Here is a 23,641-nt window from a genome sequence, read left to right as displayed (position 1 = left end):
CTTCTGGTAACGTGAACAGGAGGGATCTAGATGGTAAAGATAAATATACAACCAGTAGAGAATAAGTCACAAAAATGTTCGTACATCTAGTTGATGATCTTTCCTGTTTTTGTCTTAATCCACTTTACATATAAGCTAGAGTAATTTTATATTTCACAATTTCAGGATTGCTATTTAAATTTACATTATAAGAAATCTCTTTATTAAAAGTAGAAATTCTAACTGAGGTTTGTGGTAATTTTTGTAGAGGCTTGTGGAAGTATAGCAGTCTATCAAGGTCCACAGAAAGAACCAGATGACTATTCTAACTTCACAATTGAAGACTCTGTAGCAACCTTTCATACGCTTAAACAAATAATAGATATAGTAGAAAAGCTGAATGACTCCCATGAAAAATATCGAAAGAAGAGATCATCTAGTGCTAAATATGGCAGTGAGTAAGTATCTTACATAATTTTAACATACGTAAACCTGTGGAAAAAAAATCACAGAATGAGGTCAGGCTTGTTGAGGTAACTGATTTAAGCTAAAGTTAGATCTTTACAACACACGGACGAGAAGAAGATAAGGCGAATTGATTTGCTGTATTTGTAATGAAACTCTTTACAGGTTGTTAGATAACACAAAAAGCAGCTCTGGCATAGGATTTGTCTGTATTCATGTTGAGATTCCCATCAGCAGGTACAATGGATGTTTCCTTATAACTTAAATTTTGTGTGAGCTTTAGATGTTACTCCTAATTGCCTGCCTACCTTCTGTTTTTTGTAATATTAAATCTCTTTTTCAATTAAGATACCAAGTTATATAAAACTGTAAAGATTATACTGCATACATATCTTTCAGGCAATATTTGTATTGTTTGTTAATTCACTTGCTATATTAAGTGGAAAGGACTATTTTTGGTGAAGTTCAAAGAATCTATTCTTTGGAGTACACAGCTGCTCCAGAGCTGATTCTTTCGTTTCTCTTTGATTCTAGCTAATATTTATGGAACAACACTAGTCAGGTATCTGTTTTCTTCTTGGCTTCAGGAAGGCTAGATTTACCACAAGAATGCTCTGACATCTATTTGGTTTGCCTAGTTTTAATATTTGACCTGAGCTGTTCAGAAAAATTGACAATTGATTTAGAAGTTTCTGATTAAAAGTGCATGAGGTTTTCAGCAAACAGTGAAATTCCATAAGTAGTGGTAGAAATTGTGCAAAGAATGTTTGCCTTATTAAAACTATATGATGAGAATTGGAAAGCAAATATTACCTTAAAAATATCTACAAGTGATGCTTTATTTTTTCCAGAGAAAATCCAATTGTTGGAAAAGTTTCCTAACCAAAACAAACTGTTTCTTATGTGGAAGAAGAAGAAACTGGAAATGTTCCTGGGTTGTCTTTGGTGGTGTTTTTGTTTGTTTGTTTTTTATTCATTACCTACACTTTTGCAAAGTATTTAAGAATGAACATAAATGCTAGTTGTATTGACAATCTATTTAATATTTAATAGGAAACTGTCTGGTCAGAAATCTGGTCTTAAAGTTTATTCCCATTTTGCTGAAGAACTTGAAATTCCAGGTTCTTGAAGTAACAGATGTGAATAAATCTAAATGTTTTTCTGCCATTACTGTCTTATTGGAAAGAACTTTATAAACAAATAAGCTTTTTAATGAAAGAAACTCAATACAGTAGTTGTTGATTGGATTACATCTCTGAGTTATATATACTGCAAACTTGCATCAGTTTACCATGAGTGCCTGCCCTGCTGATGTGGATCTTGAAATTGAAATCCTGAGATACTTCAACATGGAAAAAAATCTAAAGCTTCATATTCAATTAATTTGACTTTTTTTTTCATGTTAGGTTTTGTCAGCACTTGACTTGACTTAATCCTGGAGTTTTACAAAATCATGCAGTATATTGCGTATAATCTGGACAGCAGATACCAGTGTTAGGTTTTTTTTTTTTTTTTTTTTTTTTTTTTTTTTGTTGTTGGGGTTTTTTTTTTTAGTACTAAAGAAGAAGAAATCAGGGAACATTTATTGTGCCTTGTGTTTACATTTGGGGTGAGTAATATATGGAGTGACATTAGACCACTATCTATTTTCTTTAGGATTTTTTTAAGGTACAGATTTTTTTTTTCTTTATTTTAATACGAAATGCAGGGTAGCAACCTTTCCTCTATATCCCCCCCCCCCCCCCCCCAAAAAAAAAAAAAGTTTGCCTGCAGACACAAATGTGAACAGATTGTGGTTAAGAAAGTACTGATGAACTTACATGATCCCACATATGATTTTCTTTTTTAATAAAAAATAATAATGATGCCCATTATCTTTTGACTACAAATCTAATAAATAATGCATCTCTAGTATAATCACTCAAAGCACTTTAGATATCTGGACTATCCCAGATTATTTTTAGATACTTTGTAGTATCTGCTTGTTATGATCAGTTGAATGATCAATGTTTTGTCAATGCTTAAGTGATATTTTTGTGTCTTTGTTTGTATGGATTCTTATTTGCCAGTTAACACAATTTTAAACTGGCATTCTTGAGTTTAGGAAGACTAATTTTCTTGCTCACTTCATCTGAGAATTTATGTTGTATTGAAAGGATATATATGTATAGAACCAGGAAGAAGCAAAGGTATTACTGTGGCAACTTTGCTTCAACAGTATTAAATGCAACTGTCTATATGTGGTACTTTTTATTTTTGGAGCGTTTATTGTGGGGTCTTGTGTTTTTTACAATCATGATTTACCCAAAATAATTAAGAATTTAACTTACCAATAGAAAGAATAAAAATTCACAGTGCTTGAAAACTCTAATGTACACTGTACACTTTCAATACTGTTGTAGAGAGGCTTTCTACAGAAATACAACCCAAGTGGCAAGACTGAAATATCTTTTGAAATGAATGTAACTATTGTAAAAAATGAATATTTGTTTTAATACTATAGGAACTATTAGAGAATACCTGGAATTCAGAACCAGTATCTGCAGTGTCACAATCATTTAATCATCTGCAATTATTTTGTCTTTTATATATAAATCTGTATTCTAAGGGACTTTTATTTGACATCAGTTGAAATTAAGGGAAAATAGAATCTTTATTAATGCCAAGAAATGTGTTTTGCCAAAGTCACGTGGCTCCAATGAATTTCCATTAAAAAGCTGCCATTAAAGTTGAACACTATTGAGTGTCAAAGTAAAGCTTGGTGCGTGTTGGCCAACCCTGTTGCAAAATGTCTGTTCACTGGAGCCATTTTCTATTATTTCTGAAGTCAAATTTATGACAAATTAAATTGTATGCTATTGCAACATTTTTTGAAAAATATGCACTTTTTATTTGCTTTGGTACTGGAATATTTAGCAAAAACAAAGGCCATTTAATATTTGGGACCATTAAGATTTAATTTCTCATTTAATAATTTTTAAAAGACAGTAGATGTTCTAGAATTTAATTAGGTACAAGTAGGATAATTAATAATAAAAGTTGCCTTCATTTTGATTAGTCTAGAAAGAAAATATTCAGTAATTAGGTCTATTTGGATTGTAAATTATATTAGTTTTAATTTGTATTATGATGTATTGTTGAATGTATTTTTATTTAAATTTTATTTTCTTATCAAGATATTAAAATGTTTTGTAACATTGCTTGAGAATAACTCACAAATAAATTTACAACAAACTTAATTGTTGTGTATTTGCTGTGAGGCCTGCCTTTTTAGATTGTTTGTCATTATTCAAAGACAGAATTAGATCGGGCCTTGCAAACTGTAGTTGAGTTTAACAAGATAAATCCATGTGACAGAAAAACTATAAAATCCCTTTAATTTTGATCTTGCATGGTCACCGACAATATTATTGGTCTTCTCACCTGCTCTCACTCCTTTTTTCTGTGGGATTTCTTTATAAGATAACTTTGTAGAAAGATGTTTCAATGTTTTGATGTTTTGTTTCCTTGTACAAAAAACAGCATGGGAGCTCTTTAGTAGGATTTGCAGTGCAAATCTTCCAGCCATTTTGGAGTTAATTTTGATTGATTCTGAGGTAAGCTGTATTAAGGCCCAGTCTAGTCACAGATTCATATGCAGAGATTTAGAAAGCAGAGGAAGTTAAAAATGAAACTGCAAGAACGGTAGGAATTTCTGTGTGGGCACTGTATAAAACTTATTAAGGATTCTGTGATCGTTATAGCAAAGTTATCTAATCTTTTCACTGCTAATTTGCCACCTTCTCTAACTATTCCCTTATTCTGAGTTTTTTCTAAATCATGACATGAAAGGGCGTTACCACCAAAGATTAGTAGCTTCTGTGCTGATCATATTTGGGCAAGGCTGACAACTGTAGATACATAATGCCTCGGTAGCTAGACAGTTCTTCCTAGAACTCTCAATTTTTCGAAAATTAGTCTGCTAATTTCTCATACATATATCTCTGTTATGAAAAGTCCAATAATAAAGTCCCCCATTCTACATGCGGATAACTATAGTGATGGGGGGGGATAAAAGAAATGTATGTGTGTGTATTCATACAGTGCAATGATAGACTATATATAGTCAATAGAAGCAATAATATATGGATAAAAATTACAAAATGTTATCTTTCATTTCTGCTTGTTCATGTACTTTAAAGTACAAAATTTGCAGCACTTATTCACGTGTGGTAAGGACTGATGCAATATTTTTTGAAAAGAGCCTAAATACTGAATAAAATTCAGGCCAATAAGCATCAGCTCTCAGTACCAAATAAGGACTTCTAGTAGAATAGAGAAATGCATACAGTTTCTTTCAGGTTCTTATAATACTTATAAAAGTATATTTAACTGAAGTTTTCATGATTTATGCATATTACATTAAACAGGAATCTTTTAATAAGTGTAAGGAGACTACATTGATACTACTGTATTGAGCCCTGACGAGACTGCTGTTGGCATACGTGGCTTGTTCCCGGGATGCAGCAATACAGGGCAGCTCTTGGCAAAGCTTGAGAAGTTTTAGAGTAGACCTGCAAGAACTGGGAGGAATACAGACTGTAATTTAGCTAAATTATTAAGTGTAAAATGAACAGTTTAAGAAGTCACAGAAACAAAACTTGATAATCAAGTGCTCTACAGCATAGTCGAATAATGCTTAACAAGATCCAGTGGCTGCTGCATTTCTTGTTTCTGGCCTTAGAAATTACATAGGTTTTGTAAGCATATATATATATACATATATATATATATATATATACACACACACAAAAATCAGACAACACTGTGAACTGTTTTAAAATATTCTTTACATGAATTTAGAAGTTCATGAAAATGATAAAATCCATCCATATATAAGGACACTTTGCAATCTAATTATGATGTGCCATAAAATTGTAATGACCAAGTGTTTTGTTTTCACTGCTGAAGTTCATTATATGTTAACATTATTTTTGCAAATGGTGTGGCAGTTGTATATAAAGTCTAGTTAAATTTCACAAAAAAAAGGAGATGGGAATTTTTTTCCCTGTTTCATAAACATTATATATGTGGGGGCTTTTCGTATCCAAACAGACAATTTAGTTTGTTTAAAAAATCCCCCCCCCCCCGGCCTTTACCCCTTATTTTTGGTCATTTTTACTGGATAGGAGAAAAAGGGAAAGAGTGATGGACCAACCCAGGTAAAGGTATCGTGAGACTTATAAAGTTTTTTTTTTTTTTAAAAAACAACTTACCGGATTCCTTTAGAACAGCAGAGCAGAAGATCTTGGCTTTGGTTTTCGTAAGAGGCAGATTCTCCCCAGCTCTACTCCAGACTGGTGTTTCAGTGACAAACTCGGCTGTGTCAGGGAGCGGACAGAAAAGATGTTTTTTGGAGGGCTGTATGTGTAACGACAGAAGGCTTCAAAGGCAGCTGGGCTCCTCGTCCTGCAGTGCTTTGCTGCTTGCGCCCACTGCAGGGCTGCCCCGGGAGGGGCCGAGGCGCTCAGGGCAGGAGCTCCTTGTGGTTAAGCACCCCCTGCTCAGCCGTCCCTTTCCCCGGACCCTGGACGCCGTTGCTGGGTGACAGAAACGGAGATTTCCTGAAGACAACCAGGAGACTGCAGAGGTAAAAACAGGAAGCGCGAACCTCGCGTAAGGATCTGCAGTGATGTGCCCGGGCGCTCGGGCCTGATGGTTTTTGCACCTTTCATCCGTAGACCTTTGACATGCTTTAGCAGGGTAAGCGTATACAGTTTGGTCTCCTTGTGCCCAGGGTACTGGGTGTTGCATAGCAATGCAAATGAAAGAGTCCAAGAGAAAGGAGTACTTCTTCCATCTAGTTTCTGTAATTTAAGTATTAAATGCTGCCACATGCAGGCACAGTACTTTGTCAAATGTTTGGTCATTTTAATCATCTTTAGTCACCGACTAGCACCTCAGGGTCGCAGCAGAAGCTGAGAGGGTCGCACAAGCGTATTCCCCATGTAGTAATGATGCAATAGCTCACAATTTTATCTCACAAGGTTAATCTTGTACCTTTTCCCCCTCTCACCTTTTCTCCTAATCTTGCTGATGTATACTAGAATAAATAAAAGGGCACTGACTAATGTTTTATAGATTACCTGCCTTATTTTAAGGGTATCTTGAAGTAATCTAAGTCCTAGATATGTGAGACTTTAAATAAAGCATTTAGCTGTATAAATTAAAAAAAAAAAAGAAAAAAGAAAAAAGTGTGGGGGAGACTTCTAGTCCTGCTGTGAAAATGCTGTAAAAACTTTTTTTGAGCATAACAGTGTGTATATATATATGATGATTTCTGTAGCAGCTAATGTAATTCTCTTAGCTTCCTCATGAGTAGTTGGTTCAGGTCCCTGTCAGATCTTCCATGCCACACCATTCTGTCACATTTACAGGGCTGTTCTTTAATGGTCAGACCTGAATTGCATGTATATACGCTAGCACCGCCTTGGCCAAAATCTGAGAGTAGAAAACTGTCAAAGGCAACAAATGTAAGCAAGCTATATGGTGTGCAGGACACAGTATCTGCAAATGTGAATGAGCAGAGAATAACCTTGGCCTGCGCAATAGCCTTATCTGATGTAAACGTGAGCAAAGGGGAGGTTTCCACAAGCTGCGTTTCTGAGGTTGCCCGTGCTGATCTTCTCCCCACGCCACCCTGCAATGGCAGGATTTGCCAACCAGGAGCATGGCTTATGGGGTCTCCTCATGCTGGGAGAGGGCAAGGTGCTGAGATGGCTGCACGACCTCACCCAGCCTTACAGCAGGCCTCTCTGCTGCAAAATAGGGGATGAATTCCCCTGATAAAGTAACAGCAAAGCAAGTTGCCTTGCTTTTCAGTTTTCAGTTCAGAGTGCAGCTCCATTCTGAAACATCTAATCTCATTTAAAACATGCCTAATTTTGTCTTTGCATTTAAATTTGTTAAATCAATAGAATATGAGACAAGCTTTTAACATAAAAATAGTAATAACAGCTCTACTCCATAAAGTACAACAACTAGCAAATAAGAATCAGGTGTAAAATTGGTAAAGTAGCTGGGGCTTTTGTGTAATTAAGACTCCGCTTCAAAATGAGCGATAGACAAGCTTGGGTGTTGTATGGAGAAGGGAGAAGTTTCAAGAGTGTACAGAGTTGGTTAAAATATTAAGCAGCTCAGCAACAGTTGGTCTCTTGTGAGATTTGAGCTTTCGTAGTAAAGCAGAGAGGTTCCCAGAAGCCATTAACATTTTTTCTTAAACCTTTTTTAAGGAATTCCCTTCTGTTTGTTAGGTGTAGTGATGCCCATTTGTTACACTGAATATGAGTAATGCACAGTTCATTTAAGAATCTGAATTATTCTTACTTCTCTGTCTTTGAACTCTTATCTGGACTTCTGCAACTGTCACATCATCATTGCATATATATGCTGCAGTATAGGGGGAAAATGGTGGGGATGTGTGTGGGGGGGTGTTTTTAACTCCACTTGCTGTGTTCTGGGTAACAATGTATTTCAGTGACTTCCTCAGTCTCCTCTCCAGTAAAGTCTTTGAGTGTTAAAAGTGGTATGCAATTTATTCCAGGACTTTTCAGTGTAGAGAACACAGTATGTTTCCAAAATGCCTGTTTTGGTTTGGTTTGTATTGTATTTGTAAACTGTAGATAATAACCTTGATGTCTATTTTCCATTTTGGCAATTGCATCAGGTAGGTTTGATAAGATCTTAAGAACTGCTGCAGCTGGTACTGCCACAGGTGCTAGCATGCCACTGTACCTATTTCCTGCGCTGTCTTCCTCTTTTGCAGGCCTACTGTCTGCCTTTTACTGAGGTCTTGGCTATAATCACAACTGTTCTATTAGTATTGGCCATTAATAGCACTATTAAGTGTATTCCTACTGGTAAAACAGTTCAGAGAGGCATAGATGATCGAGAGTTTAAGAAATAGTTTTGGCACAGAACTATGCTGACAAACATTACCTACATTTTTAGATGACTCTACATTCTTTTCTTTGGCAAATAAATTAATTTGACACAGTATTTGAATGTTATGATATATGTTAACTATTGACAGAGCAAACAATAAGCGTAATAATACAACCCAGTATGTGCATTAGTTGGCCAAGATACACACTTACATAACTGTTCTTTGCATTATCATAAAATCAACGTTTCCATAACAATTTTGTTATTAGTAAAAATAATGTTGGATTCTGTGTTTCAGAGAAAGCAAGCTGTGGAAAAAAAAACAAAAAATCTCAAAAAGCTGTACAAGGAAAGAAGAAAGAATAAAAGTAAAGCCAGGTCATATCTAGAATCTCCCTTCTTGCAAGATTCATGAAAAACCTATGAAAGGCATTGTACATTCTTCCAAACCACTGTCAGTGCAATAATCAGAGTTTTAAAAGATGCGTAGAAAATGAAAATGTTCTTACAAAGGTAAAGGTGCCTCTCTGTATTAATTTGAACTGAGATTAGGAGTATGAATAGAAAGCAGTTATTAGGCAATTGTGTAAGTTTTCTCTGTTTTGTCAAACAGTTGGGAGTTTTGTATGAGTATTCTTTGACATGGGACATAAAATCAGAATCCAGATTAAATCCCTACTGAATTAAACTGTATCTTTACTCTGAGATTATTGCAGAAATGTATATAATTTATAAGCAATTAGTATAAAACAATATTCTAAATTTGGATACCTTCTATTATATACATCATCTACAGTTGCCAAACAGTTTCCCCCCCCCCCCCATTTTATAGCATGCAATAGCAACAATATAATTCTAGTTAAAAAATTCATTTAAGTAACTGAAAGAAACATAGTTCAAGTTTCTGCATTTAGGTATTCAAGTTCAGACACTTTCAGTAAAGCCTGAATGAAGTGAGCAGATGCAGTTTTCCTCTCCTCAATCTGAAAGAATGAATTTCTATTTACAGATAAACACAATGGGAAAAGTACATAGGGAAAACTCGCTGAAAGAGCTGTCTTATTCTATGCCACACTTATCTGGTGCCTTCTCGATGTCACAACACTGAGAATGTGCAACAGGAATCTGTTGGGAACAAATGAACTTTAGTACACCAGGACAGTATTTTTCCAAAACTGCTTGACTTTTTGTTTGTTTTTTTTAGAGCTCTTTAGATGATAAAATAGCCAAGAAAATAAAATAGTAGTTTTCCAGGTAGTAATTATTCCTATAAAGCAAGTTATTCAGTGTTAAAGGTCCCTGAATATTACTTGCTCTACATCTTTAACTGCTAATGTAAATTCTGGCACCAAATAGTGAGACCTGTTGGTTTATTTGTATGAGTAGACAAGGGGAGAGGAGGCTAGTCAGGACATAAAGTAGAAGTTACCTCCTTTTTACTTTGAAAAAAATATTATTTTTAAAAATACCTCCTTCATCCTAATTATTGAAAGCAGGGTCTCCCTCTCTCTCCCTCTGTCCGTCTCTCTTCCCCTTCCCTCCATATGAAAGGCCATCCCTGTCTTTCTGAACAAATTCAGAGCTGTATCTCAGTTGATCTGACTTGCTCAGCAAAGGAACTGATAGTGTCTGATGGCCTGATAAGAGGGGGAGAGGTGGAAAGACCAAAGGAAGTGATTGCAATTGTTTTGCTTGACCATCTTTGATGTTTTACTGACTTCAGACTGTTTTTCTATCCATGGGCTGTCAACAACAGAGCAATTCCCATACACTTGAGCCATTTGTTTCTGTCTCTCCCTTTTCTACTCTAGAAATAAATCGCTCTGAGCATGGTCCGCAGAACAACTTGGAGCTGATTTCCTTCTCAGCAACTTGAACGCCATTGTTTTTCCTATACTAAGAAAGCCAAAAGGAGTTTTTCTTTAGAGTCCCAGACTAGTGTGAATTCTAGCATTGATTATATTCCGCATAACCAAAGGTAGGAACAGTTCTGATTTAAAGTCTCAATTCCAAGTTTTACAAATAAAAGTTCTCAAGTTCCTTGACATGAAGAATTACAGGAATTGACTACGGATCATGAAATTCAGGTTATCCAAAATTGCTTTTTCTTAAATATATTTTAAAATTCAGATTTTGTAAACAGTAATTGATTGTTGTTACTAAGAGCTTAATTATATGGTGATGTGAATAATTTTTATTTCTGTTAGAAAGGAAGCTACGTTTCTTGGTAGAATAATATCTTGAATAGTGAAAGGAAATTAAGAAATGCATTCTGCTTCTGCCCTTCCCTTCCTTTAGAATATTACATTTTTGGCTCCATGTGCTGACACATTATTCCTGCACCTGTATAATCATACACATCCTAACTGTTACAATCAGCAGCCAGTGGTTTTGGAAGGAAAGTTGGCATAAACAGAAAGTTAGTATTTTAAACCTCAGTTCTGCAGCATTTCTGCTGAGCAGAGATGTTGTTTTAAGCGAGAAATTGTTTAAGAGAAACAATTTCTGAAATTAGTAAGCGGTAATACAATCTAGTTTTAAAGCTACGTGCCACAATCAGAAGTAAATCCGGAACTGGATTACTACTAGTACGGAGTGGTGACGGTAAGTACTCACATCGGTCTGCCTTTTCCAACAGTTGGGTTACAGAGTAGGGAATTAACTGATTCTTCTACAGAACAAATGGGAACTGACACACTTGGATCTTGCCCCAACAGGCAACGTAGCTGCAATTGTCTGGGGTTGTTTGGCTGTGCAAACTGATGTCCAAAGTTGAGCCCAGCCTCCCAAAATAATGTGGATATACTGAGATCTCTGCGATGTGGCTCTGTGGTTAAGTTGCAATGAACTAATCAGAAAGTAATGGGGAGGAGAGGGCCTTTTATAGGTATATCCACCTTCAAAAGAGGCTGTATGTTGAATGGATAAAGATGAGGACTAGAGAGAGCCATTCCTCAGAGAACAGATACTACTTTACTACCTACAGTTCCCAGGCCTCCCCACAATTACAAACTACATGAGCAAAAAGGAAGTTTGGAAAAGGGCATTGAGGTGATTTATTTTAAATTCAGTGTGGGTTCAACAAATTAGAACTATTGAGTGTTTCAGGATATGAAAAGGTTCCTTTTCAGAGGGTGACTGAGTATATTTATACATAACCTATTTATTGTTTTACTTTGTAGATTTGGAGATAAAAGACTTGTTCTTGTCTTGAGGGAGGACCAAAATTCGTAACTCAAGGCTTGTGCTATTGCAGTTTGTCTTGAAAGTAGCTCTGAGCTTGGCTTCAATGTAGTCCAAACTATGGTCTGGTAGGATTGCCCCTTTCTCCTGGAATTATTTAACCATCCTGCTGATCATACCTTCCTTCTTTTCTAAATGAGAGTTGCCCTATTTTTATTAACTTACTATGTTTTATTTGGGAGAAATTTTATTCCTTTTTATAACCTTAGCTTTTATAAAGTGCATATTTAATTAAAACAACATATAGCTTTATATATATCGTATATATTTTTGTCAGGGTGAGAATCCATGTTTAAAAGATCGTAAAAGCTACATGCTTAGAACTTAGGATGAGAATATAGAGTTTTTAAGTTACTACTACAGCTACTATTGTTGCACTTTTCCAGTGTCAGAACTGATTGCATCTTCTCTATTAGTAATTTTTCAATGGACTATTATGCTCTATTTACGCTTACTCACTGGGGTTATTCCCAGGTTTTAGGGCCCTAAATAGTGCCTAAACTGTTCTAAAATTTACTAAAACTGAGCAGTTCAAGATGTTCAGTCCATCTTAGTAGAACTGTTTAAGTTTCAACCAGTTCCTGAACCAGCTATGTAAACTGTTTCCAGCAAACTGTTTCCTACTGCATCTTCTCCCAAAGAAACAGCCTGTGCTCTGCTAGAAAAGCAGCTACCTCTCTCCCTCCTCTCTACTCAAGCTGATATGAGAAGGCTCAGCTCCAATTTGGATTTTCTTGCTGTTTTGTCAGTCCATCCCTGGTCAGATCCAGGGACAGAGAAGACTTTTTCCTTTAGCTTTTTTTCTGCTGTGGATAAGCTGGGGTGAAATTGTCCATGCACATCTGCAACTTCTTACTGTTATCTTTCATATTCAAGTTATGTTGTGGGATATGATAATGTTTTACAGTGTATCTCCACAGAAATGTCCTAGACTACAAATAGGAGCAAATGCTACATAAATACTAAAGCTGCTGAGAAAAATATTTATATTTTTTTAAATGGGGATTTTCTGTCTGCTTCATGCATTTAACATTTGGAAAAACTGTTAAACAATACCGCGCCCAACCCTGACAGCTTCTCAAACTTTAAAACAGAAATTGAAAACTGGTCTTTCTGCAAATAATTACTTTTTTATTATGAAATATAAAACAATCAGATGTTCAAATGCAACTTGCCCTCTTTATACAAGTAGAATCATTTGGGGAGTACTCTCAGGTTTCCTCTGCTTTGTCGTATTCATAGTCTCAGATGGCATGGGGTGGCCGGGAGGGCTCAAACAAACAGGTTTTTAATAATTAAGCAGGATCACTGATGCAGAGAAATGCAGCTCCCTGGGATTTCTGTCTCCTGTGATGTTAGGGAGCCATCAGGGGACAAGATAATATTGAGGACAGTAGTCCAGAAATTTTTGACTAGATAAATGCAGTAAACTAATTCAACCTGTTAAGATTTTGTTGTTGTTCCGGAGAAAAGGAGAGAATGGAAGTAGATAGAATTTCATTTTCAGTCCTGTTACACTACCTTTATACTTGTTGCATGGCTGAGGCTTGTACTCTTTCTCTGTGGATAAGAGAAAGACTCTTGTGCCCCGGTTGCAAACCATTTCATTTGTGCTGCCAAAGATTTTGTCCTTAAAATCTTTTTCCGTCTGACACTTGAATTTAAAGCATAGTTTACTTTAAGTGCATACTATTAATATAGCACATTACTTCAGTGTAACTCCGTGGCATTGTATCTTGTTTAAGCAGGCTGTAAGTTTTGTGGTTCTTAAATGCAGCCTGATGAAGTACTGTGGAGTTAGCAGAATGACCTCTCTGCAGTACGGCCGGGCAGCTTCGTGCAGGGTCCTGCTGGAGACGCCTGAGAAGACAAGGTACGCCCTTGCTCGCGCTCCTTCTGAAAACCTACCTTACTTCCCTGCATTTGCCCTAACCTTAACAGTGTGTCTTTTAAATTCAGTTTGTGCATGAATTTTGGCGTTAACAAATTTTCCTTAAGCTTCAAAGTAGGCTTGGGGAGAGAAGGGCCACTATTTTGGAAAAACAAGTTCTGCATACTTTTATTTGGATTCAAATTCGGAAAAGCGCCCAAATGCCCATTAAGTTTGTTAAGTAACTACGTGTACCAGCTGCCTGTTTTTGCCCCCACCCCAAGCCGCAACGTGAACGCTGGCGCAGCCGGGCACGTGCTTCCCTACGGGCGCCCGGCCCGGCCCGGCCCGGCCCGGCCCGGCAGCCTGCGCGGGCCGCGGGCGCGGCGCAGCGCCACCGCCAGCCTCGCGACAGCGCCGCGGCAGCGCGCGTGCCCGACACCCCCCTCCCCCCCGCGCGCGCGCGCCTGCGGCCCGACCCGGCCGCGGGGCGGCGCTGCGGCCCCGCTCGGCCGCCGCCTCCGCCGCCGCGGCGAGGTGCCGCCCCTCCGCCATGGCCGATGTGGAGGACGGGGACGAGCCCGGGGCCCCCCACTCGCACGCGGGCTCCTCGGGCTCCAAGGCGGGCGCCGCCGACAAGATGTTCTCGCTGAAGAAGTGGAACGCGGTGGCCATGTGGAGCTGGGACGTGGAGTGCGACACCTGCGCCATCTGCCGCGTGCAGGTCATGGGTAAGCGCCAGCCGGACCGGACCGGACCGGACCGGACCGCGCCGCCGCGCCGCTGGCGCAGGGCGGAGGCGCCGCCCGCCGCCGCGCCGCTTCCCCCGGCGGCGGGGGCGGGCGGCGAGGCCCGGGCGGGCGGCGGCGGCGCCTCCCGCCGTGCGGGGGCGGGGGCGGGGGCGGCGCGGCGCTGACGGGCGCCAGCGCAGGGCTCACGGGTGGGCGCGTTTTCCCAGCGCCAGTGCAGGGCCTGTCGCGGCGTTGCCCAGCCCTACCCGCTGCCAGGGGGAGCTGGCGTCGGCGGCGCGCGGAGAGACGCGCCGAGAAGCAGCCACTGCGTTTGCCCGTTTCTGAGTGCGAGGGCGGCGCTGGTCTCTTCTGACGCGTTTTCGCCCGCCGTGGAGGGCGGGTGGCGGCGCCGCCTGCGCCGAGCCGCGGCCCGCCCCGGGCCTGCGGCAGAGCTGCCCCGGGCCTGCGCGCCGGCGCTGTGAAACTGGCCTCATCCGCTAAAAGTAAACCGCGATTTTACGAACGAGTTCGCCTGTTCTGGCGGCTGTTAACGCGCTGTGATTTCTGCACAGACGGGACTATTGGAGAGGCAGCTTCAGCTGATTACTGATGACTGTAACAAAAGCAATCATTCCTGTTGAAGGGGACGGTAGATAAAAGGCTCTCAGACAAAAGCAACCCAGATGTTTTGAGAAAAATTTTAAATTTGTTTATTTATAATTCTTCATAATTAGACCAAGGGAGTATTTTTCATCTGAAATCAACGGAGAAATCTGTTAGCCCTTTCTAAAATGTAGAGCAAGCCAGATTATTTAAACGTGAAATTTAATTATTACCAACTTCAGCAGTTTAATGCTGGCCCCTGGCAGATGAGGTCTGGCTCCTGTAGAGCCACTTCATCTGCAGTAACCTTTGGTTGGAGGCTGTGCAAGGCTTGAGCTGGCTCCACGTATTCAAGGTTGGTTTGCTTGTTTTTGCAGGGGAGGGAAGTGTGAGCTGGCTAAATTTTCTTTACTGATTTAATTCCTTAAACCAGCTTGGGCTTCAAGGATAGCAGAAGCATGAGGGAAAGAAGCAGCAATGCAGAGGTACTGCCTGGAAAGGGAAGGATTGCAGCAGTACTGACTTAATTTGTTTAACATTTGATGGACTGACACCCTTGGGGTGCAAGAGTGGAGGCAGCTGACATTAGCATAGGTGTAGTGATTTTTGTGCTCAGCGCTCTCTTTCGCTTTTCTGGCTGAAAATCTAAAGTCAGACCTGGGATAGGTAAGCTGCTTTTACAGCAGCTGCTAGCCTACTCCAGCTTACTACCCAGCGTATCGATGTAACTCCAGATCAGTTTGTTTTGATATGCCGTACTGTAAGTTGTAAATTGAAGCAGTTTGGCTGAATCTTTGCTGTGGTTTGGTCCCTTGATGCTGTGGAATTATGATAATAGACAAGAGGAAACCTTACTTACTACCTTTCTTTCATCTTAATGAGGAAAGGATAACAATTTAAAAGTTCCGATGCTCTTCCTTCTGCGTTATCTGAAAAATGAGGACTATCTGGGTAGGTCAATCCAAAATAGAAGCACCATGCAGTATCATGTAGAGAAAGCAGAAATATTCAAACTGAAAGTCCTGTATCATGTTACTTCTCTGTCTTCTAGAAAAATATGTTCCAACTGATGACCTGTGGGCCAAATCCACCCATGGGATGCTTTTGTCTAAACGATTACCTCTTCTTTGGAGTAGGCAAAGATGTGTTTGCACTGTGTATGCTGCCATAATAGTTGAACGCTTTCTGTTGCACACTGTCTGTGCAAATAGGTCTGTGGTGGTCCATGTTGGAGCAAAGGAGAAGACATATTTCCTGTGTATTTGTGTGGCCCAGTACAAAGCCTGGAAGTTGTCACTACTATATAATCCTGAATCTGTCATCCAGACCTGTAGCCACAGAAACTGGGATGTACAAAGAAGATAAATATTTTAGTTAGATATTTTCCTCATTTATCTCTTCAATTATATTACTAGACAAATTAGTGTTTAAAAATAGTTTGCGTGCATATGTCAGTATTGCGAAAATTTCATGCAGGTATTCTTTAAGGAAAAAACCCATATAAAGAAGATGGTAGTAGTAGGTGGGGGGGGGTGAGAGATGTAGAAGCTGAAAGAAATCAAAATTTTGAATAATTTCCTTAAGAGGAGATGCTTACATCTGAAAAACGAAGTCCTATAATCAGGGTTTGGCTGTACACTTGCTCTGATCTTAGTATGTCCTTGGCACAAATCTGGTTGTCATATCTGCAAAATGAAGTTTTTTTTCAGCAGAAGTTAGGAAAACAATAAAGCAATGAGATGCACCAGACTTTTTGAACAGTTTGTAGTCCTTTTGATCTCTTGCAGATACATACTTCATTGTACAACATGCATTATTTTAATTTTAGGGAGGAGGGTAGTTTGATGTTAAAGGGCTGTATCATACAGCAAAATGTAAGATTTTTACCTATGGAAATCGGTTCTGGAGTTTATATTTTTGTTTGACAAACTATTCTTAAAACAGTATCCTGAGCATCAAATTGAGTTTTGTTCTTGTTTACTTTTAGATGCCTGTCTTAGATGTCAAGCTGAAAACAAACAAGAAGATTGCGTTGGTATGTAGTGATTTCATTTGACTGTCTTTGAACTAAAGCTTTTTTCTCCATAGGGTGCATTTTAAAGTTTGAAAGGAAGGCTAATTTTATTAAAGCTCAAAAGGAAACTGGAATTTTAATTCTGCAGCCTGTCTTTTCACATTAGTAATGCTTTTGTTTTATTGTGAGCACTAATAACATCAGTATTCACTTCAGATACGATGTAGAACAAAACACCTTCAAATTTGCAACTCATCTATTAGCATGTATGCTATATTCTCATAATCTTTGTTTCCCAACTGTAAGTCAACTTTTAAACCAAGCGGTAAACCTTTCCATACTCCTCTTCCTTTCTGTATTAAGGTATATTAAGGTATATATCTCAACCCACTGTCATTTTTTATGATTGTTTTATTAACCATAACAGGGATTACCTGTTCCAGAACCTGTAGTTGGCTTCATAAGTGTCCTATTTAGGATAATCAGAGAGAAATAAGAACCAAAACAATTTACAACACTCCTTTGACACCCTTATGTTCCATTGCTGTTAACTATTAGGGGAAAAAAAACAAAGTGACTGATACTGTTCAAGAATAGATGGAAAATAATGACCCTTTTGGTATGCTGAAGTAACTGTATCCTGTGAACAACTTGTGCTCTGAGATCCCATTTTGAGGTTATATACTATGTCAAATGTGCCTTTTTATCGCACGTTTACAGATACATTACAGATAAGGATTTGGTAATGTTCTCTTTTGTGACAGTGATTAGAGCATTGGCTATATTTTGCTGCTGGGGCAGTTAAAGTGAATATAACTTAGCCAGATAGTTGTACTTTTCCTGGTCAGAAAGATATATGTGTTTGTACAAATCATAGAACTGTACAAAGAGATGAGACTATATGTATTTCTTTTCATTTGGAAATAAATGTGAAGACTGGTGATAGCGAGCTGAGAAGTGACACTAATAATCCAATCTCAGTGGATAAAACTCTGGTGATACATTTTCTATCTAAATTTCACATAAGCTTACAATGTCTGTAAACATTTGAGAATTATAGTTTGGACCTTGCTGTAAATGATGATTATAGACATCTATTTAAGTCTTTAACTGGAACACTTTTTCATTTCTTTCAGTGGTCTGGGGAGAATGCAACCATTCCTTCCACAATTGCTGCATGTCCTTGTGGGTGAAACAGAATAATCGCTGTCCCCTCTGCCAGCAGGACTGGGTAGTCCAGAGAATAGGCAAATAAAAACACTGGAAGTTTTTTTCTGTTGAATTGTTGAAATAGTGTGTGTCTTATGCTGTGTGCTCGTTCAGAAGAATAGAACAGGCCAGTCATGGCGCAGTTTATTTGGTTTATCTGCTACAATAATGGAGCGGGTTTGTTGTGTGCACTTTGCTGTATTAGGAGGCAATGGTCAGTCTTACTGTAGAGCTTTCCACAACTGAAAAGAGACATTACATTAACAAATGTGTCTATTACAATTTGAGTGTTGACTGTATCTGTATCAGAACATAGAAATGTGTTTGTGCAGATTATACCCCAAATACAGTCTAATGTTTTGGTTAGAGAAAGGAATTCATTCAAAACGGAGACCTTGTTTGAAAGCCTCATGTGCTGTATAGCTCATCGTCAGAAAAAAACTGTCTAAGTGATATTGCCTACAGAACCGCAGTCAGTGAGCTTTGTTAGAAAATATTTTGTTTTTTTCATATAAAATGAATAGTGTGTGAAGCATTTATTATTTGCTTTTTTCCATCAGACTCTACTATAAATTTCTCATTTAGGTTTTCTTTGACTTTGAATGTGAAAATTTTGTTTTGCTGTATCTCAAAATCTGTTGCTGTATAATATTCTACACATGATTTTTACAACCATAGTGTTAGAATTTAACCACATTAATAATTTTTTATTTATATTTCAGTTGACTAATCCAGAAAGCAAAACTGATAATTTAGATAACTCAAGGAAAGCAGGTACTTATTAAATCTAGCAAAAAATATAATAAATTGTTATTTCATCAAATGTCTGTTACAGAAATTTCTTTATCATCATTTTATATGATACAATGCTTGTTTGGGGGAGTAGGAGAAGGCATTGTTTCATTGTTACAGAAATCCTCAAAATCAGTGATCAGTCCTGTGTTTTTTATTACAGATATTTAACTGCTTGCCTCTGACTTTATCTTTTACTTAAATATCCAAAGTAACTACTATTAATCTGAACATATGCTGATGAGGGATTTTTTATTAATCTGAACATATGCTGTGGATGTTTTTATAAGTAATAGACTGAATTACTACTTTAAGTCTGAAATGAATTTAGACTTAATAAAATGGTTAATAAACCTGTGCAGAAATGAAGCAGTAATTATATGCATCTCATTGTTTACTACAAAATGATCAACTTAAATTTTTAAGGTTTATACATCTCTCAATAGAGTTATTTCTAGCTAGTTTTGTTCTATCTTAAAGTGCATTTAAGAGGTGTAAGTTCGTTGTATAAAATAATTCCAATGGAAACCTTGCATTGTTTCATCAAGTGTACATGGAGAGTTTAACGTGTTTTTGTTTGCTACTTATTTTCTTACTTTTAAGAAGTTTTAGATCTCTCTTATTTAATAAGTCTCATTTTATGCTAAGAGAAATCACAAAAATTCTCTATTGTGTCGCTGTTGCAGTGTATCACGTCAGTTTTTAATATCCGAGATGATGTCTTTCTGAAAAATTAAACCAAATACAAGAAAGGTTAATAATAATGAAGTGCCTATAGCTTTTAGTTTACTGTGGCCTGTTTCATCTTTGTTTTTTCTGTTTGTGTAAGCAGATTCTTTCCTAACGTGGTGAGAAAAGAAAATCTTGTTAGATGTGGAAGTAATTTTTAGCTGTGGAAGTTAAACTATATTTAGCATCTGTTTTCTCTGCCAAAATTTGGTCACTGATTCTATCCTCTAACCTCTTTTAGTTGTATCTAGTCACATCAGAGGATTTCTTTGTTCATTTTGCTTGGGTTCATGGAGAGTACCAAAGTAATTTTCACTCTGCTTTCAGTTGTATGTCATATGCGTGACTACTAACAGCTGAAAATTATGATTACAGAGAAGTCTTCCTGAATGCCACCTACAACAAGTTTAATGCAAATGATTTGTTAGGAAAGCTAGATGCTGAAACTGAAACAGCTGGTATGCCTTCTTTCTTCTGCGAGTGTCAAATTTGAAGAAATTTTCGTGGGATAGAAACCAAGTACATTCAGTTCACTTTGAAAGAGATAAATCTTTGTAATAGGTTAGAATCATAGAAAAAATTAGCTTGGAAGGGACCCCAGGAGACTGGCCAGTTCAACTTTTGCTGAAAGCAAGGCCACAGATTAGGCTGTCCAGGGCCATGTCAAGCCAAGTCCCTCCCAGGGAGGGAGATTCTGCCACTCTCTGGGCCAACTATTCCAGTGTGTCATTGCTCTCATGGTGAAAAATCTTCTTCTTAATCCAGCAGGAATTTCCTCTGAATCAACTTTTGCCTGCTGCCTCCTATCCTCTCAGCATGCATCCTTTTGAAGAGAGTACCTGCATCTGCATCTTTAAAGGCATCTGCTTTTTAAGTGTTGGAAGACTGAGATTCACTCACTCTCCCCTCACAAGCCCTCTCTTCCCTAGGCTGAATAAACCAATTTCTGTCAACCTCACCTCATATGTCAGGTTATCTAACCCTTAAATCATCTTGATGACCCTTTGCTGGACTATGTATATTTTTCAATGTCACTGCTGAATTTGGGAGACCAAAACTAGATACAGGTATTCCAGGTGGGGCCTAACAAGTGCTGAGTAGAGATTCCATGTCCCTCTTCAAAGCGTGAGTTTAATAAGTAAAGTTGTTCAGGGGAAAGGACTCTGTAAAATTTTAACACAAGAAAGAAGTATTGGGGTTTTTTTAGTCTCTTTGATTTGATTCAACTATTTTTGACTGGAATTACCAGATACTCATTATGGACATTTTCTTTGCAAATGACTAAAATTTGAGAAGGCTGTGTGAAAACAGAAATAGGATAGTGTCAGACATTAAAAGCAGATGATTCTAAAAGGTCTGTCTGCAGTACTGTACTATACAGCTGTTCAGGTACTCATGAAATTTTGCCTTTGAGATAGATACAGGCAACTGCAAAACATTACTTGTTCAAGAAAGAAGTTATTTGGAGGAATACAGTTTAATAATTCTGTAAAGTATTGCTTTTAAATTTAATGGAGGTGGACATAAACTGCCTTACTGTTAAGATAGCTTATTGTAGGTCATTGGTGAATTAATGTGGCATTAGAAAGTTCATCATTATATGGGTCAAGTGTAGTCACGCTATTTCCTGCTTGTTGCACTAGGAGACTTAGAATCAACTCACAAGATTTTCATTTCACTAACTGTAAAGAAAATACTGTTAATACTGAAATACACTGAGTTGCATTACTACTGACATGGGAAGAAAGTGTGGGAGGACAGCTGCAGTTTCTTTGTGGCTATCAGTAGCTGAGATTGTTCAATATTACTGTTAAAGTGATGAATACATTGGTTTATATATATATGTATGTGTGTGTATATATATGTACACACACACACATATATATAGTTTTGTTATAATGTTAATCTTTTAAGTTTTGTACAAAATCTCCCAAGCTAATATTACATGCTAAAATGTAGAACAATCTGTTTGCATGAGTTGCTCTAAAAGATCATCATATTATTTTGTCTTATTTTTCCAAATCCTTTGATTAGATAACCTTAGTTTATATTACAGGGTATATATTTTAGTTTGGAGAAAAATATTTGCATACTCTATCAGGAATTTGAATCTGTGTGGTGTCCCAACTAGATATCCTAACAGTTAAATTACAGATTCATTGTCTATGGCTTCATTAATTTGTACAGGCAAGCAGCTTTACTGAGAGGAAACATAAGAGAAACTCATTATTCAGTATCTTGTTAGAGATGAAATTTAGGGGAGTGATTTTAAGGTCTTTGCATATTATTTTTGTGATTTAGAGAACACTACCTTAAATCAAATTTTTGCAATAAGCTCTGCACAGAGCATAGTACAGTACCCATAGAGAGACCTATGCCAGAGAAACTTTCTTGTGTTCCAAGTCATACTCTTCCCTTCCTGGTATCCCATTCGTTTAGTTCTTAGTAAAGACCTACTCTTAGTACTGAATTTGTTCAGGTCCCATGTATGCAAAATCAGTCAGTTTTGCTTCTCAGTCAAAAACACTTTTATGAGAAGGCAACATTTACTTAAACAGCTGTTATCAGCCAATAGATTAATGCTGACTTACTCCTTTCCACTTTTTATTAAATACTGGGCAAATTCGGGTAATTTGGCAAATGTAGTTAGTCATCTCTGAAAAGTGACTTGAGTAATGAATCTGTGTCCAAATATCTTACTGCTCTCTTTTTCTTCTTTTTCTTCCTTTTTATGAAGTTGCCTCCTTTTAGAGAAAGTTCATGTCCTGTAGAAATCAGGAAAGACTAATCATGAGGGCAGAATGATTTTTCAAGCTGTGGATTGTCTTTCTTGTGCAAGTACCATAAATATTATGTATTTCCTTAATTTATTTAGACATGACAATAATTATAGGTTTGAGTTCACTCTTGGGGCTCCAGCTACCAATCATTAATGCATGGTGTTAAACTTCAAATTTGAACTCTGGTGATGTTCTTGCTAAAGACAAAAGAGACTCTCCTGAATTTTAGGTCCTGAAATTAAAGCTTTTGTTACTTCCTTCCTTGCCTTTCTGTTCTTAGGATGTAATTGGAATATGCTGCTGCTGTGGCCGTCATTTCCAAGAAAGCCACCAGCAGAATTCCACATTTCTTCCTTAAGACTTTTTTTTTTTCAATTTTCTTTACTCTTCTGTCTGTGTTATTTAGCCATTTCTGTAACCCTCTTCTGCCCCATGCTTGCATTCACCTGGCAGAACTGCCAATTTCTACAGCATGCCTGACGCAAATACTCTGCTATACAGACAGATACACCACATTTTACACACTCACATTTTGCAATGAATCATCCTCTCAATCACAACTAGAAAAACACACCAGTAATGTAATTTTGTAGAGTACAAACATGAATTGTATGTTAAACGGATTCAATGCAGACAGAGGATTAAGCATGTGAAAACAATGCTGTGTGGTGGTAGGGTAGCAGAGTTAACAAAAAGCAGCTAAGAAGGGCAGAGCACTTACTGTAATGGGTCTGAGCAGTACTAGTTGTTACTCCTAGTGTTAACATTTGATTCTCATGATTCAACTCTTCAACTTTTTTCTGAATATAACAGTGAAAAAAGAGAAAAGGAAACTCTTTGAGTAGCTTGAAGCTGTTGCTACTGGAAAAACTTTGGAACCGCTTTTCCTGTTTCTGTGATACCTTGCTTATGTCAAAGAGTTTTTTAGCAGCCAAATCATGGCCTCACAGCAGAAGAAGGCTCAACATGGTAAGTCCCACATATATATATATTCATATATATATATATATATAAAAAAAGCAAAGTGGGGCGCAGACTGGCTGGTAGGCAGCCAGTAAGAGAAGTCAGGTGGATTTTGACTTCACTTGATTGTAATCAGCTTTGTCCCTTTGTTGATGCCACCTCAGGCAGGGGCTGTTGCCTTGTCCTGCCACTCTGTCATTGTACAAGCTTAGAGAAAATAAGTTGAGACCACCATATCGTATGGAAGATTTGGCCAGTCATTTGAAGAGGTTTTTTAATGTATGGGGGAGAGAGAAGAATTCTATGCTATTTGATATCTAGGGATCATTATTTTTAGAGC

The 23,641-nt window shown here is 37.9% G+C and overlaps 2 protein-coding genes across 5 annotated transcripts in view; both read left to right on the top strand.

The window, feature by feature from the left end:
* The window catches only part of RASA2 (RAS p21 protein activator 2), a 49,934-nt gene extending 47,237 nt beyond the window's left edge, over positions 1–2,697 (top strand). For all 3 annotated transcript variants that reach the window (XM_062582386.1, XM_062582385.1, XM_062582387.1), the window contains 2 exons: positions 248–437; positions 1,296–2,697. In XM_062582386.1, coding sequence (XP_062438370.1) covers positions 248–437; positions 1,296–1,326 — 221 coding nt within the window. In that variant the 3' untranslated portion in view covers positions 1,327–2,697. The remainder of the gene's footprint in view (positions 1–247; positions 438–1,295) is intronic.
* Positions 2,698–13,976: 11,279 nt separating this feature from the next.
* RNF7 (ring finger protein 7) lies at positions 13,977–19,205 on the top strand. Of its 2 annotated transcripts, none has more exons than XM_062582709.1 (3): positions 13,977–14,204; positions 16,802–16,849; positions 17,965–18,021. In XM_062582709.1, the coding sequence occupies exons 1-3, from the start codon at positions 14,034–14,036 to the stop codon at positions 18,019–18,021; spliced, it is 276 nt and encodes a 91-aa protein (XP_062438693.1). In that variant the 5' UTR covers positions 13,977–14,033. The 2 variants fall into 2 exon arrangements, with proteins under 2 accessions (XP_062438693.1, XP_062438692.1); XM_062582708.1 differs by having other exon boundaries at positions 13,982–14,211; positions 17,965–19,205.
* The last annotated feature ends 4,436 nt before the right edge of the window (positions 19,206–23,641 follow it).

This window comes from Rhea pennata, chromosome 9, assembly GCF_028389875.1.
Source record: "Rhea pennata isolate bPtePen1 chromosome 9, bPtePen1.pri, whole genome shotgun sequence".
Lineage (NCBI taxonomy): Eukaryota > Metazoa > Chordata > Aves > Rheiformes > Rheidae > Rhea > Rhea pennata.
This window is presented reverse-complemented; position numbering and strand designations above follow the sequence as displayed.